Consider the following 13,702-nt stretch of genomic DNA (forward strand, 5'->3'; position numbering starts at 1 on the left):
TCGTCATGAGCTGTGCGATCTTGCTCTCGAGGCGCCGCTTGTTCGATGTGGCGCGGGCTGCTGCGTTATCGGCATGCGCTTAAAACGCTTCGCGAGCATCGCGTTCTGCCCCTGCAGCTCCACGACCCCGTCTGGCGATACAGGTGGGGCACCCAACAGCATCTCGAAGTCCTCGTCAAAGTCAGTGCTACGGCCGGTGCCGGAGCTGTGCGGTTGCAACATCTCGCCAACTTCAAGTGACTGAAAACGAGCCTGGACGAGGCGCACTCTCGGGCTGCTCAGGCGGCCCATACAGTAATGAGCGACAACTGACCGCTTCTTCTGCCGCCCCCACCTTGAGCTCTCCGGTTGGACCTCGGCATCAGACGTCAGCGAACCTCACGCTTGGGCTGGTACTGAGAGCGATACGGTTTGGTTTGTTGCAGCACAAGTGATGACCATCGTTGAAAGTGGCGTGTCCACCCAGAGAAGCCACTGGATGCAGCCCAGGTCTGCTGTTGCTGTGGCAGTTTCAACTGAAACAGTGTTTCAAACACTGTGTGGCACAGGATGGAACACAGTTCATTTCGTCAATTCTTTGTTTCTAGAGCTGGAAAGGGGCTTCTCGTGCGCAAATACTTGCCTTGTCGTCGTGCGGCAGATTTGCGGCATGTGCTCAGGCGCAGCCTTGTACTCAGTGTGTCGTGCAGGCATCTTGAAGATCGCATTCGAATATACTGTATCAATGAATAAACCACACGGACTGATGTGATTCACACGTAGAAATCGATAGAAAGAGGTTTTACACAATTCACACGGTGATGAACGAGCAAATCCCACCGATGGATTACGCAAGGCCCTTGCGACAGTGCGTTGACGAAACGCTTGGAGGTCCTAATTAGGATCGTTGGTCAGGACCTGGTGGCACCAAGCACTCAGTCGGGATCGCGAAGCATCACGAGCAGCAGCATGGGTCTCTTGGACGTCCTCAGCGCAGTCCTCCGCCCAGGAGAAGCGTCGGTACGAAGCCGTCGAGCTGTCTCCGCCCATGCGTATGTGTCTAGCCTCCAAGCCTCGTCGTGACTCTGCTTGCACTGGTGTGGCTTGCGATCTTCGCCCATGTCGCCGTGCGCTTGAGCCTCATTGGCGTCTACAAGTTGCACTACTACTGCACGGCTCGTGTGCCTGCCTTGACGTACCAAGGAAACGATGTCATGCGCCGGCTTGTAGCCGCCTGCCCGCGTCTTCGTACGTCGTCCCATCGAGGATCCTCACGCTTCAGCTGCCATTGATTGACGTACATGTAGGTGCCCCATACCACCCAACCTGGTACCTCTTCAATGGGTACGAACAACGAGCATCGACGATAGCTTGCGGCAGTGCATTATTTGATGGTAACACTACCATAGGCATCTACAGACGCTCGCCGTTGCGGCCGAGAACGACGAGCCGCGCGTCGAGTACCGCCGCGAGCTCTTTTCTCTTTCGGACGGCGGCGTCTTGTCTTTGGACTGGGCGACAGGTGCTGCGTCGGTGCCGGCGTCGCCATCAATCAATGCACACAACAAGCCAACCGTCGTACGACACGTCGCCTTGGTTCATCCACGCTGACGAGGGGCTCCTTCTATGCAAATAGCTCATCCTGCATGGTCTTGCCGGTGGCAGCCACGAGGTGTCAAGCTGTACGGCATAGAGAAGGATCTCACACACCAACTGCAGAAATACGTGCGCAGCGGCGTCGTGGCGTTGATCCAGAACGGCTGGCGCGTCGTCGTCATGAACGCCCGCGGCTGTGGCAAGACCAAGCTCGCGACGCCCAAGGTGCGTACGTCTTTAAAGGCTTTGATTGTCTCAGGTATTGCCATTAGCTCTTCTGCGCCGCGTACACGCAGGATGTGCGCGAGGTCGTGGCATACCTCCGGGCAGCGCACGTGCCGACAAGCGTGCTGCTTGGCGTCGGGTACTCGCTCGGGGCCAATATCTTGACCAAGTTTGTGGGCGAAGAAAGCGACCGGTGCTTGCTCACGGCGGCGGTCGCGGTCGGAAACCCGTACTGCCTCACGACGTCGAGCCACCACTTGATGGGCTCGTGGCTCAACCGCCTCACGTACAACAACATTATGACCAAGAACCTCATCGACGTGGTCTTTCGCCAGGTAGATTTGATACCCGCCCCTAGCGGATTGGCATCTTTTCTGCTTAGACGAATGCCCACGAAGTGTTTCAGGACCATCCGATCGTCGACCTCGACCACCTCCGGAGCGCGACGAACCTGCGCGAGTACGACGACCGCTTTACCCGTCTCGTGTTTGGGTACCGTTTGTCTTGGTGCTGCTTTCTTCAAGCAACGTGTTAGGTACGAGACGGTCAGCGATTTTTACCGCCAAGGATCGAGCGTGCACTGTACGCATCTCCATAACTGCGACCTGGTCGAGACATTTCTCTAGACATCAAGCACATTGCCATCCCGACGCTCTTTCTCTCGGCGTACGACGACCCGATTTGCGTCCAGCAAGGCATTCCGTACGACGACTGCGCCGCGAACCCTAACATTGTGCTCGCGGTGACCCACGGCGGCGGTCACTTGGGCTTTTATGAAGGCCCGGACCGTGTACCGTGGTCGCCACAGGTCGTGGCCGAGTATTGCAACGCCGTGTTTCGCCTCGTCCAGGACGGCGCGGTCCCTGCAGTTCGTCTCGAGCGGATGAGTTTGTCGGACGACGAGATGGACGACACGAACCTCGACATGGAAGTTGTCGGAGACGATATTAGCGCCACGGCATCGTCGACATCCGAGGTGGCGCTCGCCCGCCAAGTGCCCGCGCGCCAAAAGCTTGTCGAAGACATGACGGACATTGTGACGGCGACGCTCGATGACGCGGTCGACACGGTCCTCGAGCACGCGACCTTGGATCATGTGATCTACGCCGGCGCCGCGGCCTTGGGCATGTACCTCTTTTGGCGGCGCCAGTAATTGGATCGGTTTGTTTTTTGCAAGACAATATTGTGTGTGAAGTTTGTTGCATCTTATAAGTTAGCCACTATTTATAGTCCAATAATCAATGTTCGCAGCAGCGGCGGTGGACTCACGTCGTGGTCGTGGCAGACGACGACTGGGCTTGCAGGTCTTGGAGCGCCTTGGTCGCGAGGTCGAGGACCGCGACGGTATAAAAGGTCGTGCGCTGCGTCTGGTTTTGACGCCCCATGGGCGTCGGCGGAAAGCTATCGGGCGTGACAAAGCCAATGACGTCGGCGTCCTTCTTGACGTACTCGACTTCGGCGCGGAAGAGGTTGAGCGGCACTTCGGTGTGCATCATGCGCTTCATGCGACAGCTGACTTCTTTTGGCAACTTGGCTTCGCGTTGCATGTACCGCACGGCCCAGCCAACTTCAAGGTTCTCGTCGTCTTGCGCCAGTAGCATATCATCCCGCGGACCTTGGCCGCGGGGCGACGAGGCCGGCGACACCGTCGGTGTTCGGCCCAGGAAGGACCATAACCACCGCTGCCACTGGTTGTGTTTCGTCGTTGTCTCGGACGTCTTTTGCAAGAGCTGCTGAACTTCGGCGTTCTGTTCAAGCGCCTGCGCGAGCGGCGAGAGGACGCCGACGCGGTGACACACATAGAGCATATAGTTGGCCATGTTGCGCGCCTGCTGCGGATCCATCGAGAGGAGTACGTAGCGGATGCACTTGAGGAGCGCTTGCTCCATCGTGTCAATGACCGTGGCCTCGAGCGGCTCGGCGTCGGTGGTCGCCGCCGGCTTGGTCTGTTCGGCCTTGGGCCCGCGGTGCAGCGGCGGCAAGAGCGACCGAGGAGCCGGCGCGGGCTCATGGGCGTCGTTCGCCGCGTCGTCGGTGGCCACCGGTCGCCGTTTGTGCGTGAGGGACATGGGCCGATTTGTTATCTTACCGGGCGCTTCCAAAAAAAGTCGCAAGGTGGCATTCTCTTGCATTTTGGCCAATCAGCTGCCTGCTTTCAGGAATTATGGAATGTATCTTGTCTCAGAGGTTTCGAATGTATCAATTGTGAGAGGCGTATACTCAATCGAAGAGACAAGCTGGCTTTTGTGACCCATTGCGCGCCCAACTTCAACGTCAAAGGGCGCGCCGGTTCCACCCCGCGCCGCAAAGATGGCGCGCGGCCTTCGCCCGTGTGCTAATGTCGATGGAGCTTGTTGACCATACAAAGACGGCCGCGTTGGCCTACCTGCACTGCAGTAATCGGCGAAAAATCACTTCTTATTGCGTTTTTGTCTTTTGTTCTAGATGCCAAGCGTTTCTGTCCAGGCGTCTTGGGTGGTCAAGGGCACGTGGGGTTGTAGAGGAGTGTGTGCAGGTGCAGGCGCCGGAGGTCGCAGCCGGGCAAGGCCGAGAAGATATCAGGCTTGAAGGCAGTGACATGCAAGCCAAGCTCTGATAACTTGGAGAGGATTTGCAGCATCCTCGCTTCATCCCAGAAGCAGGACACGATGATGGATGCGATGTGGAGCCGAGGCGAAGCGTGCGTCGTGGAGATGCGTGCACTGCACCCGAGCGCGCCTTGCACCGTCGCGAGCGCGATGGCCGACCAATTGGCGTCGACGGTCGACGGTTCGAGCGACACCAGGAGCTTCCCCGAGCCATAGTTGTACTGTTTCGCAAGCGCAAACACACTGGCCGAGACGATCCGCGCCTGCCGTGTAACGTCGGTCGGCCGTACGTGAATCAACTCTTCCGACCACGCATCAATGAGCGCCCGCAGCTCGGCCACGCAAGCGCCTTTCTGCTCGTCCGTGAGCAACAGCGCGGTGGCTGGGTACGGTCCTCGGATCGAGATCCAGCGTTTGGTCGCATGCGGCGTTGACGGCCGCACGCGTCGCACAAAGTCGGCGAGGGACTCGTTGGGTGCAATGTGGTGCGTGGACGACGACGACGACGACGCTTTTTTCGGCGGCGCGCTGGTCCGTGCGAGCAAAATGGCCTCCGCGGGCTGCAGTTCGTCAAGCTTTGTCGCCATCCACGCCGTTTGTCGAGTGTCAATCTCGAAGCGCCATCTCCATGTTAGCGTTCCACGAAAGCAGCATCTTCGATATCGACGGTTTGCAATGCAACGTTCGAATTTGGATGAAATTCACACAAAGGACTTTTGTTCGGTGCGATCTTGGTTCTCGAGACGACGACGACATGATGTCGAGAACACACGCGATGCAAGGGTTCCAATTCGTCATCCTCGAGACCAGCTCGCCGCGCAGACAGGCGCGGAGAACTTGTCGTGTTTATGTCGACACCTGCGTTGAAGGATACCGACGGGCACGTTGCAGCATTACATCGCAGCGCCTGTGCGAGTTGACGTTGCGGCAAGTCGAGACGGCAGTCGCGAAGCCGTGAACCCTCTCGTTCGTCCATTGTGTCGAAAATGAGGCTTGCATGTCCACGCTTGGGATTGGTAGAATCTCAAAATCCTATCACGTATCCGCGAATCAAAACGTTCGTATTGCGATCCGGCGCGAAAGGTTGTCAACCTGCATGTATCATGGCATCGCGTCGCTTCGAGGTCGCGAGCATGCGTCGTATCAAGCAGGTGCGGACGCGACCTTGCACGCACAACGTAGGAGCACCCGACGCAAGGTACTAGCGACCGGGGCTTGATCTCAACATAGCAGCGACAACGATGATCACGAAGGGCGCGTAGGTGGGCGACGCCTCGGCTCAAATCCATGCCTTCCGCGTCATTCCAGCAAGCATGACGAAAACGTCATCGTACACACTTGTCTTTACTGCGCCATCCCACACCATCGCGTCAACATGCTTCAACACGCACGGCGATTGCGCGACCGACACGCTTCTGCCAGGCTCTGACGGCTCAGCTGAAGGTGCACTAGGTGCACTCTATCCATTGCGTTCTACTGACTCGTTGCATCGTGCTATCCCATGGTACTCTCCACACTGACTGCACACGCGAGGACCTGCAGTATTGCTCGCCGAGTGCTCGATAACGGACGACCGCTACCGCCGACCCTTCAAGAACGATCGTACATCCTGCCATTAATCCAAGCGTGACATTGTTATCTTCCTTTCTGCTATCTCTCCCTACTAGTACTGCAGGTCACCAACCTAGCGCGTCGCCGTGTAGACTTTGTAATGCTCGGTCTCGATAGTAGATCTTATTGGAGCACAATTTATCTCGCATTTTGTAAGCTCGTTTTCGCCCCACTGCGATGTTCTTGTAACGAGGCCAGATATTGGGCAGTCACAATCCAGGAAGCAGGCATGTCGACGTCGTACTCGGCGTCGTCCAAGCTCAGCGCGATCGAGCTCGCGATGGCTGGCGACTGGAAGGCCCTCGAGATGAAGATCGAGATGGACCCGGACCATGCCATGGAAACGGACCTCCAGGGCAACCTGCCGCTGCACTGGGCCTGCTGCGACCCGACGATCCCGCTAGTCGTGCTCGAGAAGCTCGTGTACGCGTACCCGGACGCGCTCTGGGTCCGCAGTCACGAGAAGCACCTTCCGCTAGAGCTCGCCTTGGCCGACGACCACACGCTGCCCGATTCGCACATTGAGTTTCTCCAGATCTACTCGCCCATGCCCGAGAGCGAGCCGACGGACGACCTCATAACCAGCATGTACCCGTACAACACGATGAGCCAAGAGACGATCCAACGCGCGTTTCTTGGCCGCAGCACGAGCTTTGTGGGCGAGCACGCGATCGCCGACGACTTTAGCGACAACCTCCCGGAGCTCATGAGCAAGCTCCAGCGACTCCTCGGCTCCATGGAAGCGCACTCGCACATCTACAGCGAGCTCAACAGCGGGCGTCTCTGCTTTCAGCAGTTTCCGTGCGAGACCGAGGCCTCGGATGACTTTGACAATGTTGATTTGCGCGGCTCGGGCTGCGACTATTACGTAATCTGGAAGCGCGGCGAGCTTGGCATTCGCCTCAAGCAGTCGACGACGCAGGCCAAGACGGGTGGCTGCCGCATCGAGCGCATTACGCAAGGGAAAGGCGTCGCGACGGGTATCATGATGGCGCGCCTCGGTGACCTCTTGGTCTCGGTCAACAACGAGCCTGTCGAGAAGAGCCCGTTCAGCCGCATCGTGCAACTCATCCAGCAAGCGCCCAAGCCCGTGCAGCTCGGGTTCCGAACGCCGACCAAGCTCGATGACGACGTGAAGCGGCTCGAGGCGGATCGTCGTACGTCGACAGAGTGGACGCGCGCCAGCACGCTCGACATGCGCCCGTCGTCGCTGAGCAGCGGCGGGTTCGAGCCCGTTAGCACCGATCGGTCGCTGGACGAGTGGAGCGAGACGCAGGCCTCTGTCCACAACGAAGCCCTCATGCTGCTGACCGACACGCTTGCACGTTGCGAATTGCTTCGAGACGAGATTGCCGCGCAGCAGGACGAGCGCCATTAAATAACAGGACTAGTATCTATCACCCGCTGCTACGCTATCGTCTAGTACACATCTACACACAATTACATTTTGGACAGGCTCGGGTCGTCGAGTGGCACCCAGGGCTTTTGCTCACGCCGCTGGTTCCAATTCAAGTTGACCTTGACCGACTCGAACCAGTCTTCGTTCTCGTTGAGGCGGCACACGGACGGCAGCGGGTACGACGACACGCGCACGTACAGCGTGTCGCCTTTGCCCAGCCGAAGCCGCGTCTTGCCGTCAAAAGACACGTTGACCTATTTCCATCATGAGCTGTTTTGTACTCATCACAGGGCGTACGCTGGGTGTGCGCGCCGTGAACGGAAGCACGATCTTGAGCGTCGCGCTGTCGTGGAAGAGCAGTGGCCGGAACGAGAGCGAGTGCGGGCAAATCGGCGTCAGCAGCATGCACGGCACGCTAAGAGGCATGGTGTCGTCCGTGCGTAGGACTTTAAAAGAGCGAGTCGTACCTGGGATGGGTCATGCTACCGCCGGCCGAGAGCGAGTACGCGGTCGAGCCGGTCGGCGACGCAATGATGATGCCATCGGCACTGATCTTGGTGAGCTCGACGCCGTCGCAGAAGCAGTCGAGGTCGACCATGGCGGACGACGGGCCGCGGTCAATCACGACTTCGTTCAGCGCGTGAATCGGCATCTGGACCTCTTCGACGACACCGGGCTTGGCACGCAAGACGGTGCACTGCAGGCGCTGCCGCAGCGAGAGGTAGAACCCACCTCGGATCAAGTGCTTGAGGTGTTCTACTCGGAAACGTCGTGGTGTCATGAGGATTCGAATTAGACACGAGAATGATACCTTCGCGTTGGGAAATGTCAAAGGGTGTGAGGAAACCGAGCGACCCCATTGCAAACGAGATCACGGGCGGGACGCTCATGTGGAAGAGCGACGAGACCCAGAGCACGGTGCCATCGCCGCCGAGCGACACGACAAAGTCGATTTCGTTTTGCTTGAGAAGCCAGTCGTACGACGTCGACCACGTGCGCGCCTGCGGGAGGTCCTTGGCGACCGCAGCGTGGACGACAGGCTCGAGGAAGACGCGCATGCCCTTCTCGTGCATGAGCCACTTGGCGACGGCGAACATGGTATCGGTAATGTCGGCGTCGTTGGGCTTCTTCACGAGGAGCACGGTGGTCGGCGGCGTGTCCCACATCATTTGCACGTTGTTCTTGGCGCGGTGCTGTGTGCGAATGTTGCGGTGCTGCGCCGTGAAGACTTCGCACTCTTCGTCGCTGCACTGGAGGAGGCGGAACGGCGCGCGCTTGTCCCAGCCGGGCACGCCCGCACCGTCGTCCTTCTCGAGGTCGCTCAGGCTCTCGTCGCTGCCACGCGACATCGTGTCGGCGATCACGCGCAGCTCCGAGTTGGAGCGCGGGCGCCGGTTCGAGTTGTGAAAGTTGTCGTCAATGCCAGAGCTCTTGCGGAACCAATACTCCTTCTCGTCGCGGGCTTCCTTGAGCTGGTTCTCGAGCTCCAGCACGCGCTTCTGCAGCGCGGCCATCGGAGACGTTGGCAGCATGTGCTGGTTCTGCTCGCGCTCGACAAAGGCGAGCACGCGCTGGAGGCTCTCGGCGGCTTGGCGGATGTCGTCCATGCAGTCTCGGAACGGCCACGGAACGAATTCGCGAGTGTTGCCTCTGCAAGGTCGATACGGAGATTCTCAATGCTGTCTCAAACCACGGGTGAAATATCATATGTATCTCAACAAAACCATTACACATGTGTGCGAACTCGCGACTTTGGCGCTGCCGTCCGACCATGACGCTTGGCACCCATGCGTACCCATCGCATCGATTTCGTTGGGCGTCGGCAGCTTGCGTGGCACGCGATGGGACTCGGTCGTGGTAATCCCACGACATGTGAAATATTTGTGAAATGGTGAAATATGAAATATAGGACACGGTGAAATATGAGCTTGCATTCCAGAAATGTGCGTTGGCGTGGCGACCACCGAGAGACGCATGCACGCCATGATCTTTGAGGCTGTGGTGACGAGAGGCTCGAAGCACGACAGCGCCGTGCATGCCATGGGGCGTTTTCGAGAAGGTCAACGCCGCACGACGATTTGAGCAAGTGCTGTGAAGTGCGTCGACCTACGCCAGCGCATACGATTGGTGGTTTTCTGAACTTTGGGCTCGCGTGCAGCCAATCAACGGCCGAATAAAATTGAACATCAGCAGGTGTACGGAGGCGCGTTCTGGCATTACGCGAGCGATCAATCGTGTCGGTCCACTCCCGGTTCTTCAGGAATCTGACTCGAATCTCTCCGTCTCTCGAGCCACCGACATCTAGTCGTAGCCTCTCTCATCGGCTCTTCGTCGCTCCCGGGTTGAGCTTAATGCGTGACTTTGCCTTTCGGCCATCAACGGCAACCAAGTCAAGAGCCTCTCTGGTTGCGCTTGAATGGATGCTCGCCGATGACGCGATCTTGTCCTGTCCATTGAAAAGCGCCAGTGTTCACTAGTATGTTTTAAGGCGCACGGTTGTCGGCGGCAGCAGCAAAGACAGCAGCGCGTCGCAGTCGGCGGCGGGCCAGTGCGCCGCGCCATTGCTTCTGCACCATCACGACGGCGTACAAATGCTCCGTCTCGATGCTGGCGAGTACCTTGTCGAGCGACGCGACATGCCACACCTCGAGTTGCTTGGTATAATATCCGAGCGCAATCGCGCAGGCCGTCGAGGTCTCTGGCGTCGCATAGAAAAACGTTCGCAGCGTCGACGGGATCCCGGACTGGGGCACGAACTCGAGAAGGCACGCGCGTTTCGTCGTGTCCCAGAGCTTGACGCTGCGGTCCATCCCGAGCGTGCACAAGACAAAGTTGCCAATGTACTGCAAGTGCTCGATCGGGCCAAAGTGCCCGCGTGTGTGCCACATCCGGTGCCGCGTCTCCACATTGAAAATGCTCAGAAAACCGTGCTGCACACCTTGCTCGCCGATCGCGAGCTCGTAGCCCCACGCAGGCATCGCCAGTGCCGAGATGCGATGCCGCGTCGCAATCGTCGTCTTCGCATACGTCGAGGTGCGTACTTGGAAGAGGTCGACCGACGCGACGTGCTCATATGCAACGGCCACGAACGGTAGCGCTGCACTGGCCGCGATCGCCTTGATGCGCATTTTTCCGGGGGCCGCAATCACGAAAGTTGCCAAGAGGAGCGGCAAGAGCCTGTCGTCCGGAGCCGGTTTCAGACGGTACAGCTGCAACGTGCTGGATTTGTCGGACAGGAGCAGCCACGCCTTGTTGGCAAAGAAGGACATGCTTGCGATCTTGGGCAGCGAGGTGGCGTGGCGCTCGGTGCGGAGAACGTGCACCACCGACGTCACGCTGGCGCGCCGGGTGGCCATGCGTTTGAGCGGCGGAGCCTTTACGTCGGATACGACGTTCATGTGCCGTACCGACGGCACCTTCTTCATCGTTGTTAGCGTCGGCTCGCGCACGGGCGGTTGCAGCCGACGTTGAGTGCGCCACACTTGAAGCGACCCGTTGGCGAGGCCGACCAAGAGCGTGTCGCGATCGCCCGCGAGGACGAGGCTCTTGTCGGTGCAAGGAGGAGCATTCTCGGTCCGCGATACCGCCAGCGTCGTTTTGTGCCGAAACTCGACACCACGGGACGCCAATACAATCATGTACTCGGTCGTCGCATCCACACACAAGTCGTGCGGCGTGGACGGTACAGTCACGCGGCGAAGCAGCGTTGGCTGGAGCTGGGCTACGCGGAGCATTTAGTATGGACGATTCAACTCTACGTACCCATCGCGAGCGTGCATGTATCACTCGTCATGCAGCCGTCATCGTTCGTACAAATGCATGCGTACTGGCCGCTCATGGCTTTCGTGAAGAACGAGATGCGAAGGTACGCGCTCCGTGTGCCACGAATGCCCGGGGTTTCGTCTGGCAGCGGTGTGCCGTTGAAGGTCCATTGATAGATCTCAGTGCGCGTGGCGACGATGCTCAGAAAGGCCTGGCGACCCGGTACCAGCATCATCTCGCGAGGGGGTTGCCGAACAATGACGGGCTCATAGACTAGATGCATGCACGGGAGAGTATCGACAATAGTTTCCAAGAGGGAAATATACTCTGGTTGGGGTCGAGGCCGCGCGCCGCCTTTGTCGCCCGCTTGAGCGCCATGTCGCGGCGCTCTTGTGCCAGCGCCTCGAGCTTTTTTGCTTCGGCGGCGCGCTGCGCTTCGGCTTCGATCGCTTTGTGCGCAGCGTCGACGTCGTCTTGGCGAATGCGGGCGTCGTCTACAGAGAAAAGCAGCTACTACATTTCTATTATCTCGAGCTATAATACCAAGCTCAAACGTGTTAAAGGGCGAAAAGAGGATGCGAAGCTGGATGAGACCCTCGTGGAGAGCTGTGTCGTCGCCGCAGTGCTCTTGAATTGCCCGAAGGCTCTTGAGGACGCCTTCGAGCGAGTTGGCGAAGCCATACCTACGCGCCTATTTTGTGAGTTGCATGATCGTGCAGACGCCGGTCGCAACTGGACAATGACGGCACCAACAATGTTTAGCGCAAGCGGAATATACGTCTACAAAGGCATTAAAACACTTTGCTCGGGAGTCGCCAACCTGGACGACGAGAAGGAGCTGGTTTCGCGCTAGGAATCGGCGCTAAGTTTTTCGATGGCGAGCTATGACTACCTTGTACTTTGGCGTTGGTCAAGAGACTCTTGTTGTGGGGTAGCTCAAAAGCGGCAAGCATCTCCCGCAGCATTTCTATTTGCCGGTTGGCATCTCTTGTTGGAGATGACATGGAATGACGGACCGTTGGCAGCGCTCTTGGAGAGGCGCTCGAGCTCGCTGATCTTGTCGCTAGGGCGTGGTCGGCAGTAGACGTTGGCTGTCGTCGTCCGGCACATGCGGCAGTAGACGTGTTGCTGCGCGACGAGGAGGATCGTTTGTTTGCTGTGGCAGACGGTGCACTCGTGGGCGTACGTGGCAGCCTACGCGTCAAGTGCGTGTACGTGTTTTGCAGCAGAGAAGTCGTTGTCGTACGTGCGCGTCAAGCGTCTTCTCGGCCCATGCCACGTCGCGCACAAGCGCATCCTTGAGCGACCGGGGATCAGGCGCCTCCTCACCGTCACCCATCGGCTGCGAATCTTTTCCGCCGTTTTGTCGTGATACACTTCGTTGAAACATTGACAGATATGGCGCATCCACTCTCACCAAAGCGCGACAAGTATGCAGCCGGTCGTGAACACTTGCCTTTGCACTTTCACGTAATCTCGTACTTGCATGCACGGCTGTGAAAGTTGTCTGCAGCGCCTTGGGGTACAAGACCCTGGGCTCCGCTGGTACGTACGATAGAAGTCGACTACGGTGAGATAGTGTCATCCGAGCGCCAAGAGCAGAATGCAGATTTTGACAGTGGCTCGGGTGAAACTGGTGGCCGTGACGGCCACCCAAGAGTGCCATTGCCGAGTTGATGGGGTAGCGTCATCGGAGCAATGACGCCATTTCGCAGCATGGATGGACGCCCGAGTGGCTGGAGCGACGAGATGATGGGGTCCAACGTCGGGAGCTTTCTTTCCTCCGCTAGTATGAGGAGTTGAAGATGCAAACTACTGTATCAAGTGTACATTGAGAAGCGGAAATTACGTATTAGCAAATAGTGACAGCACTCGACGACGCTCAAAGCACCGGTGTCTCGGCGTTGTGCTGGATCTCCATCGGACACCCGTCCTTGTAGCTGTTTGTTTGCGCACCTTTTTGACAATAAGCACGGCCATGGCGACGGCCGCGACCGCGGCGACAGTGCCGCCCGCGACAAAATACCCCGTGTAGTCGGGCGGCGACAGATCCGTTGATGCAGCGACCGCCATCTTGACTGTCGTGGACGAGTTGCTGGTGGGCGCCATCGGCGCGGCCTCCGGGAGCATGCACCCCCACACACCGTCATTCATTTGCTGGCACACGGCATCGGTCGTCAAGACGCACTGGCCGTTCGAGTAGCTCGGAATACCGCCGACGCAGTCTTGGCCAGCGACGTCGCCCTTCTTGGGGCAATTCTTACCCGCAGGGTAGTCGTGCGCGCCGACACAGATCGGGCCCGGAATGCAGTACGTTGCATCGCCCACGACACTGATCTTGACACAGTCCGTGTTGGGCGGGTTCGTTGGAATGCTTCCATTCGACGGGCTTGGTGTGGGATTGACCGATGGGCTCGGGGACGGCCATAGGTTGGGTCCTCAGGAGGGGTCCTCGGGAGGGGTCCTCCGGATGGGTCATCATCCGTGGGGTCGTCGGTGGGGTCCTCCGATGGGTCAGTCATCCGTGGGGTCCTCGGTGGGA

The 13,702-nt window shown here is 58.5% G+C and overlaps 7 protein-coding genes across 7 annotated transcripts; 2 read left to right on the plus strand and 5 right to left on the minus strand.

The window, feature by feature from the left end:
* The first annotated feature begins 877 nt into the window (after positions 1–877).
* SPRG_00597 (hypothetical protein) lies at positions 878–2,957 on the plus strand. The gene is made up of 10 exons (XM_012338822.1): positions 878–999; positions 1,044–1,227; positions 1,287–1,323; positions 1,389–1,557; positions 1,616–1,651; positions 1,699–1,800; positions 1,848–2,135; positions 2,183–2,292; positions 2,336–2,382; positions 2,427–2,957. The coding sequence occupies exons 1-10, from the start codon at positions 949–951 to the stop codon at positions 2,951–2,953; spliced, it is 1,551 nt and encodes a 516-aa protein (XP_012194212.1). The 5' UTR covers positions 878–948; the 3' UTR covers positions 2,954–2,957.
* Positions 2,958–3,000: 43 nt separating this feature from the next.
* SPRG_00598 (hypothetical protein) lies at positions 3,001–3,927 on the minus strand. The gene has a single exon (XM_012338823.1). It carries the CDS (start codon positions 3,867–3,869, stop codon positions 3,066–3,068), a length of 804 nt encoding a protein of 267 aa, XP_012194213.1. The 5' UTR covers positions 3,870–3,927; the 3' UTR covers positions 3,001–3,065.
* Positions 3,928–4,200: 273 nt separating this feature from the next.
* SPRG_00599 (hypothetical protein) lies at positions 4,201–4,990 on the minus strand. The gene has a single exon (XM_012338824.1). It carries the CDS (start codon positions 4,973–4,975, stop codon positions 4,280–4,282), a length of 696 nt encoding a protein of 231 aa, XP_012194214.1. The 5' UTR covers positions 4,976–4,990; the 3' UTR covers positions 4,201–4,279.
* A 1,231-nt stretch (positions 4,991–6,221) lies between these two features.
* SPRG_00600 (hypothetical protein) lies at positions 6,222–7,377 on the plus strand (the record flags this gene model as incomplete). Its single annotated transcript, XM_012338825.1, has 1 exon — positions 6,222–7,377. The coding sequence occupies exon 1, from the start codon at positions 6,229–6,231 to the stop codon at positions 7,375–7,377; it is 1,149 nt and encodes a 382-aa protein (XP_012194215.1). The 5' UTR covers positions 6,222–6,228.
* SPRG_00601 (hypothetical protein) lies at positions 7,325–9,033 on the minus strand. The gene is made up of 4 exons (XM_012338826.1): positions 8,210–9,033; positions 7,866–8,154; positions 7,696–7,813; positions 7,325–7,652 (listed from the first exon to the last, which is right to left on the minus strand). Exons 1-4 carry the CDS (start codon positions 9,003–9,005, stop codon positions 7,440–7,442), a joined length of 1,416 nt encoding a protein of 471 aa, XP_012194216.1. The 5' UTR covers positions 9,006–9,033; the 3' UTR covers positions 7,325–7,439.
* Positions 9,034–9,841: 808 nt separating this feature from the next.
* On the minus strand, positions 9,842–12,525 carry SPRG_00602 (hypothetical protein). Its single transcript, XM_012338827.1, has 9 exons — positions 12,407–12,525; positions 12,177–12,354; positions 12,053–12,127; positions 11,981–12,009; positions 11,894–11,940; positions 11,704–11,843; positions 11,487–11,654; positions 11,161–11,433; positions 9,842–11,119 (listed from the first exon to the last, which is right to left on the minus strand). The coding sequence occupies exons 1-9, from the start codon at positions 12,497–12,499 to the stop codon at positions 9,882–9,884; spliced, it is 2,241 nt and encodes a 746-aa protein (XP_012194217.1). The 5' UTR covers positions 12,500–12,525; the 3' UTR covers positions 9,842–9,881.
* A 517-nt stretch (positions 12,526–13,042) lies between these two features.
* SPRG_00603 (hypothetical protein) lies at positions 13,043–13,588 on the minus strand (the record flags this gene model as incomplete). Its single annotated transcript, XM_012338828.1, has 3 exons — positions 13,043–13,069; positions 13,117–13,497; positions 13,547–13,588. 3 exons carry the CDS (start codon positions 13,586–13,588, stop codon positions 13,043–13,045), a joined length of 450 nt encoding a protein of 149 aa, XP_012194218.1.
* Positions 13,589–13,702: the final 114 nt, after the last annotated feature.

This window comes from Saprolegnia parasitica (assembly GCF_000151545.1).
Source record: "Saprolegnia parasitica CBS 223.65 unplaced genomic scaffold supercont2.2, whole genome shotgun sequence".
Taxonomy (NCBI): Eukaryota; Oomycota; class Saprolegniomycetes; order Saprolegniales; family Saprolegniaceae; genus Saprolegnia; species Saprolegnia parasitica.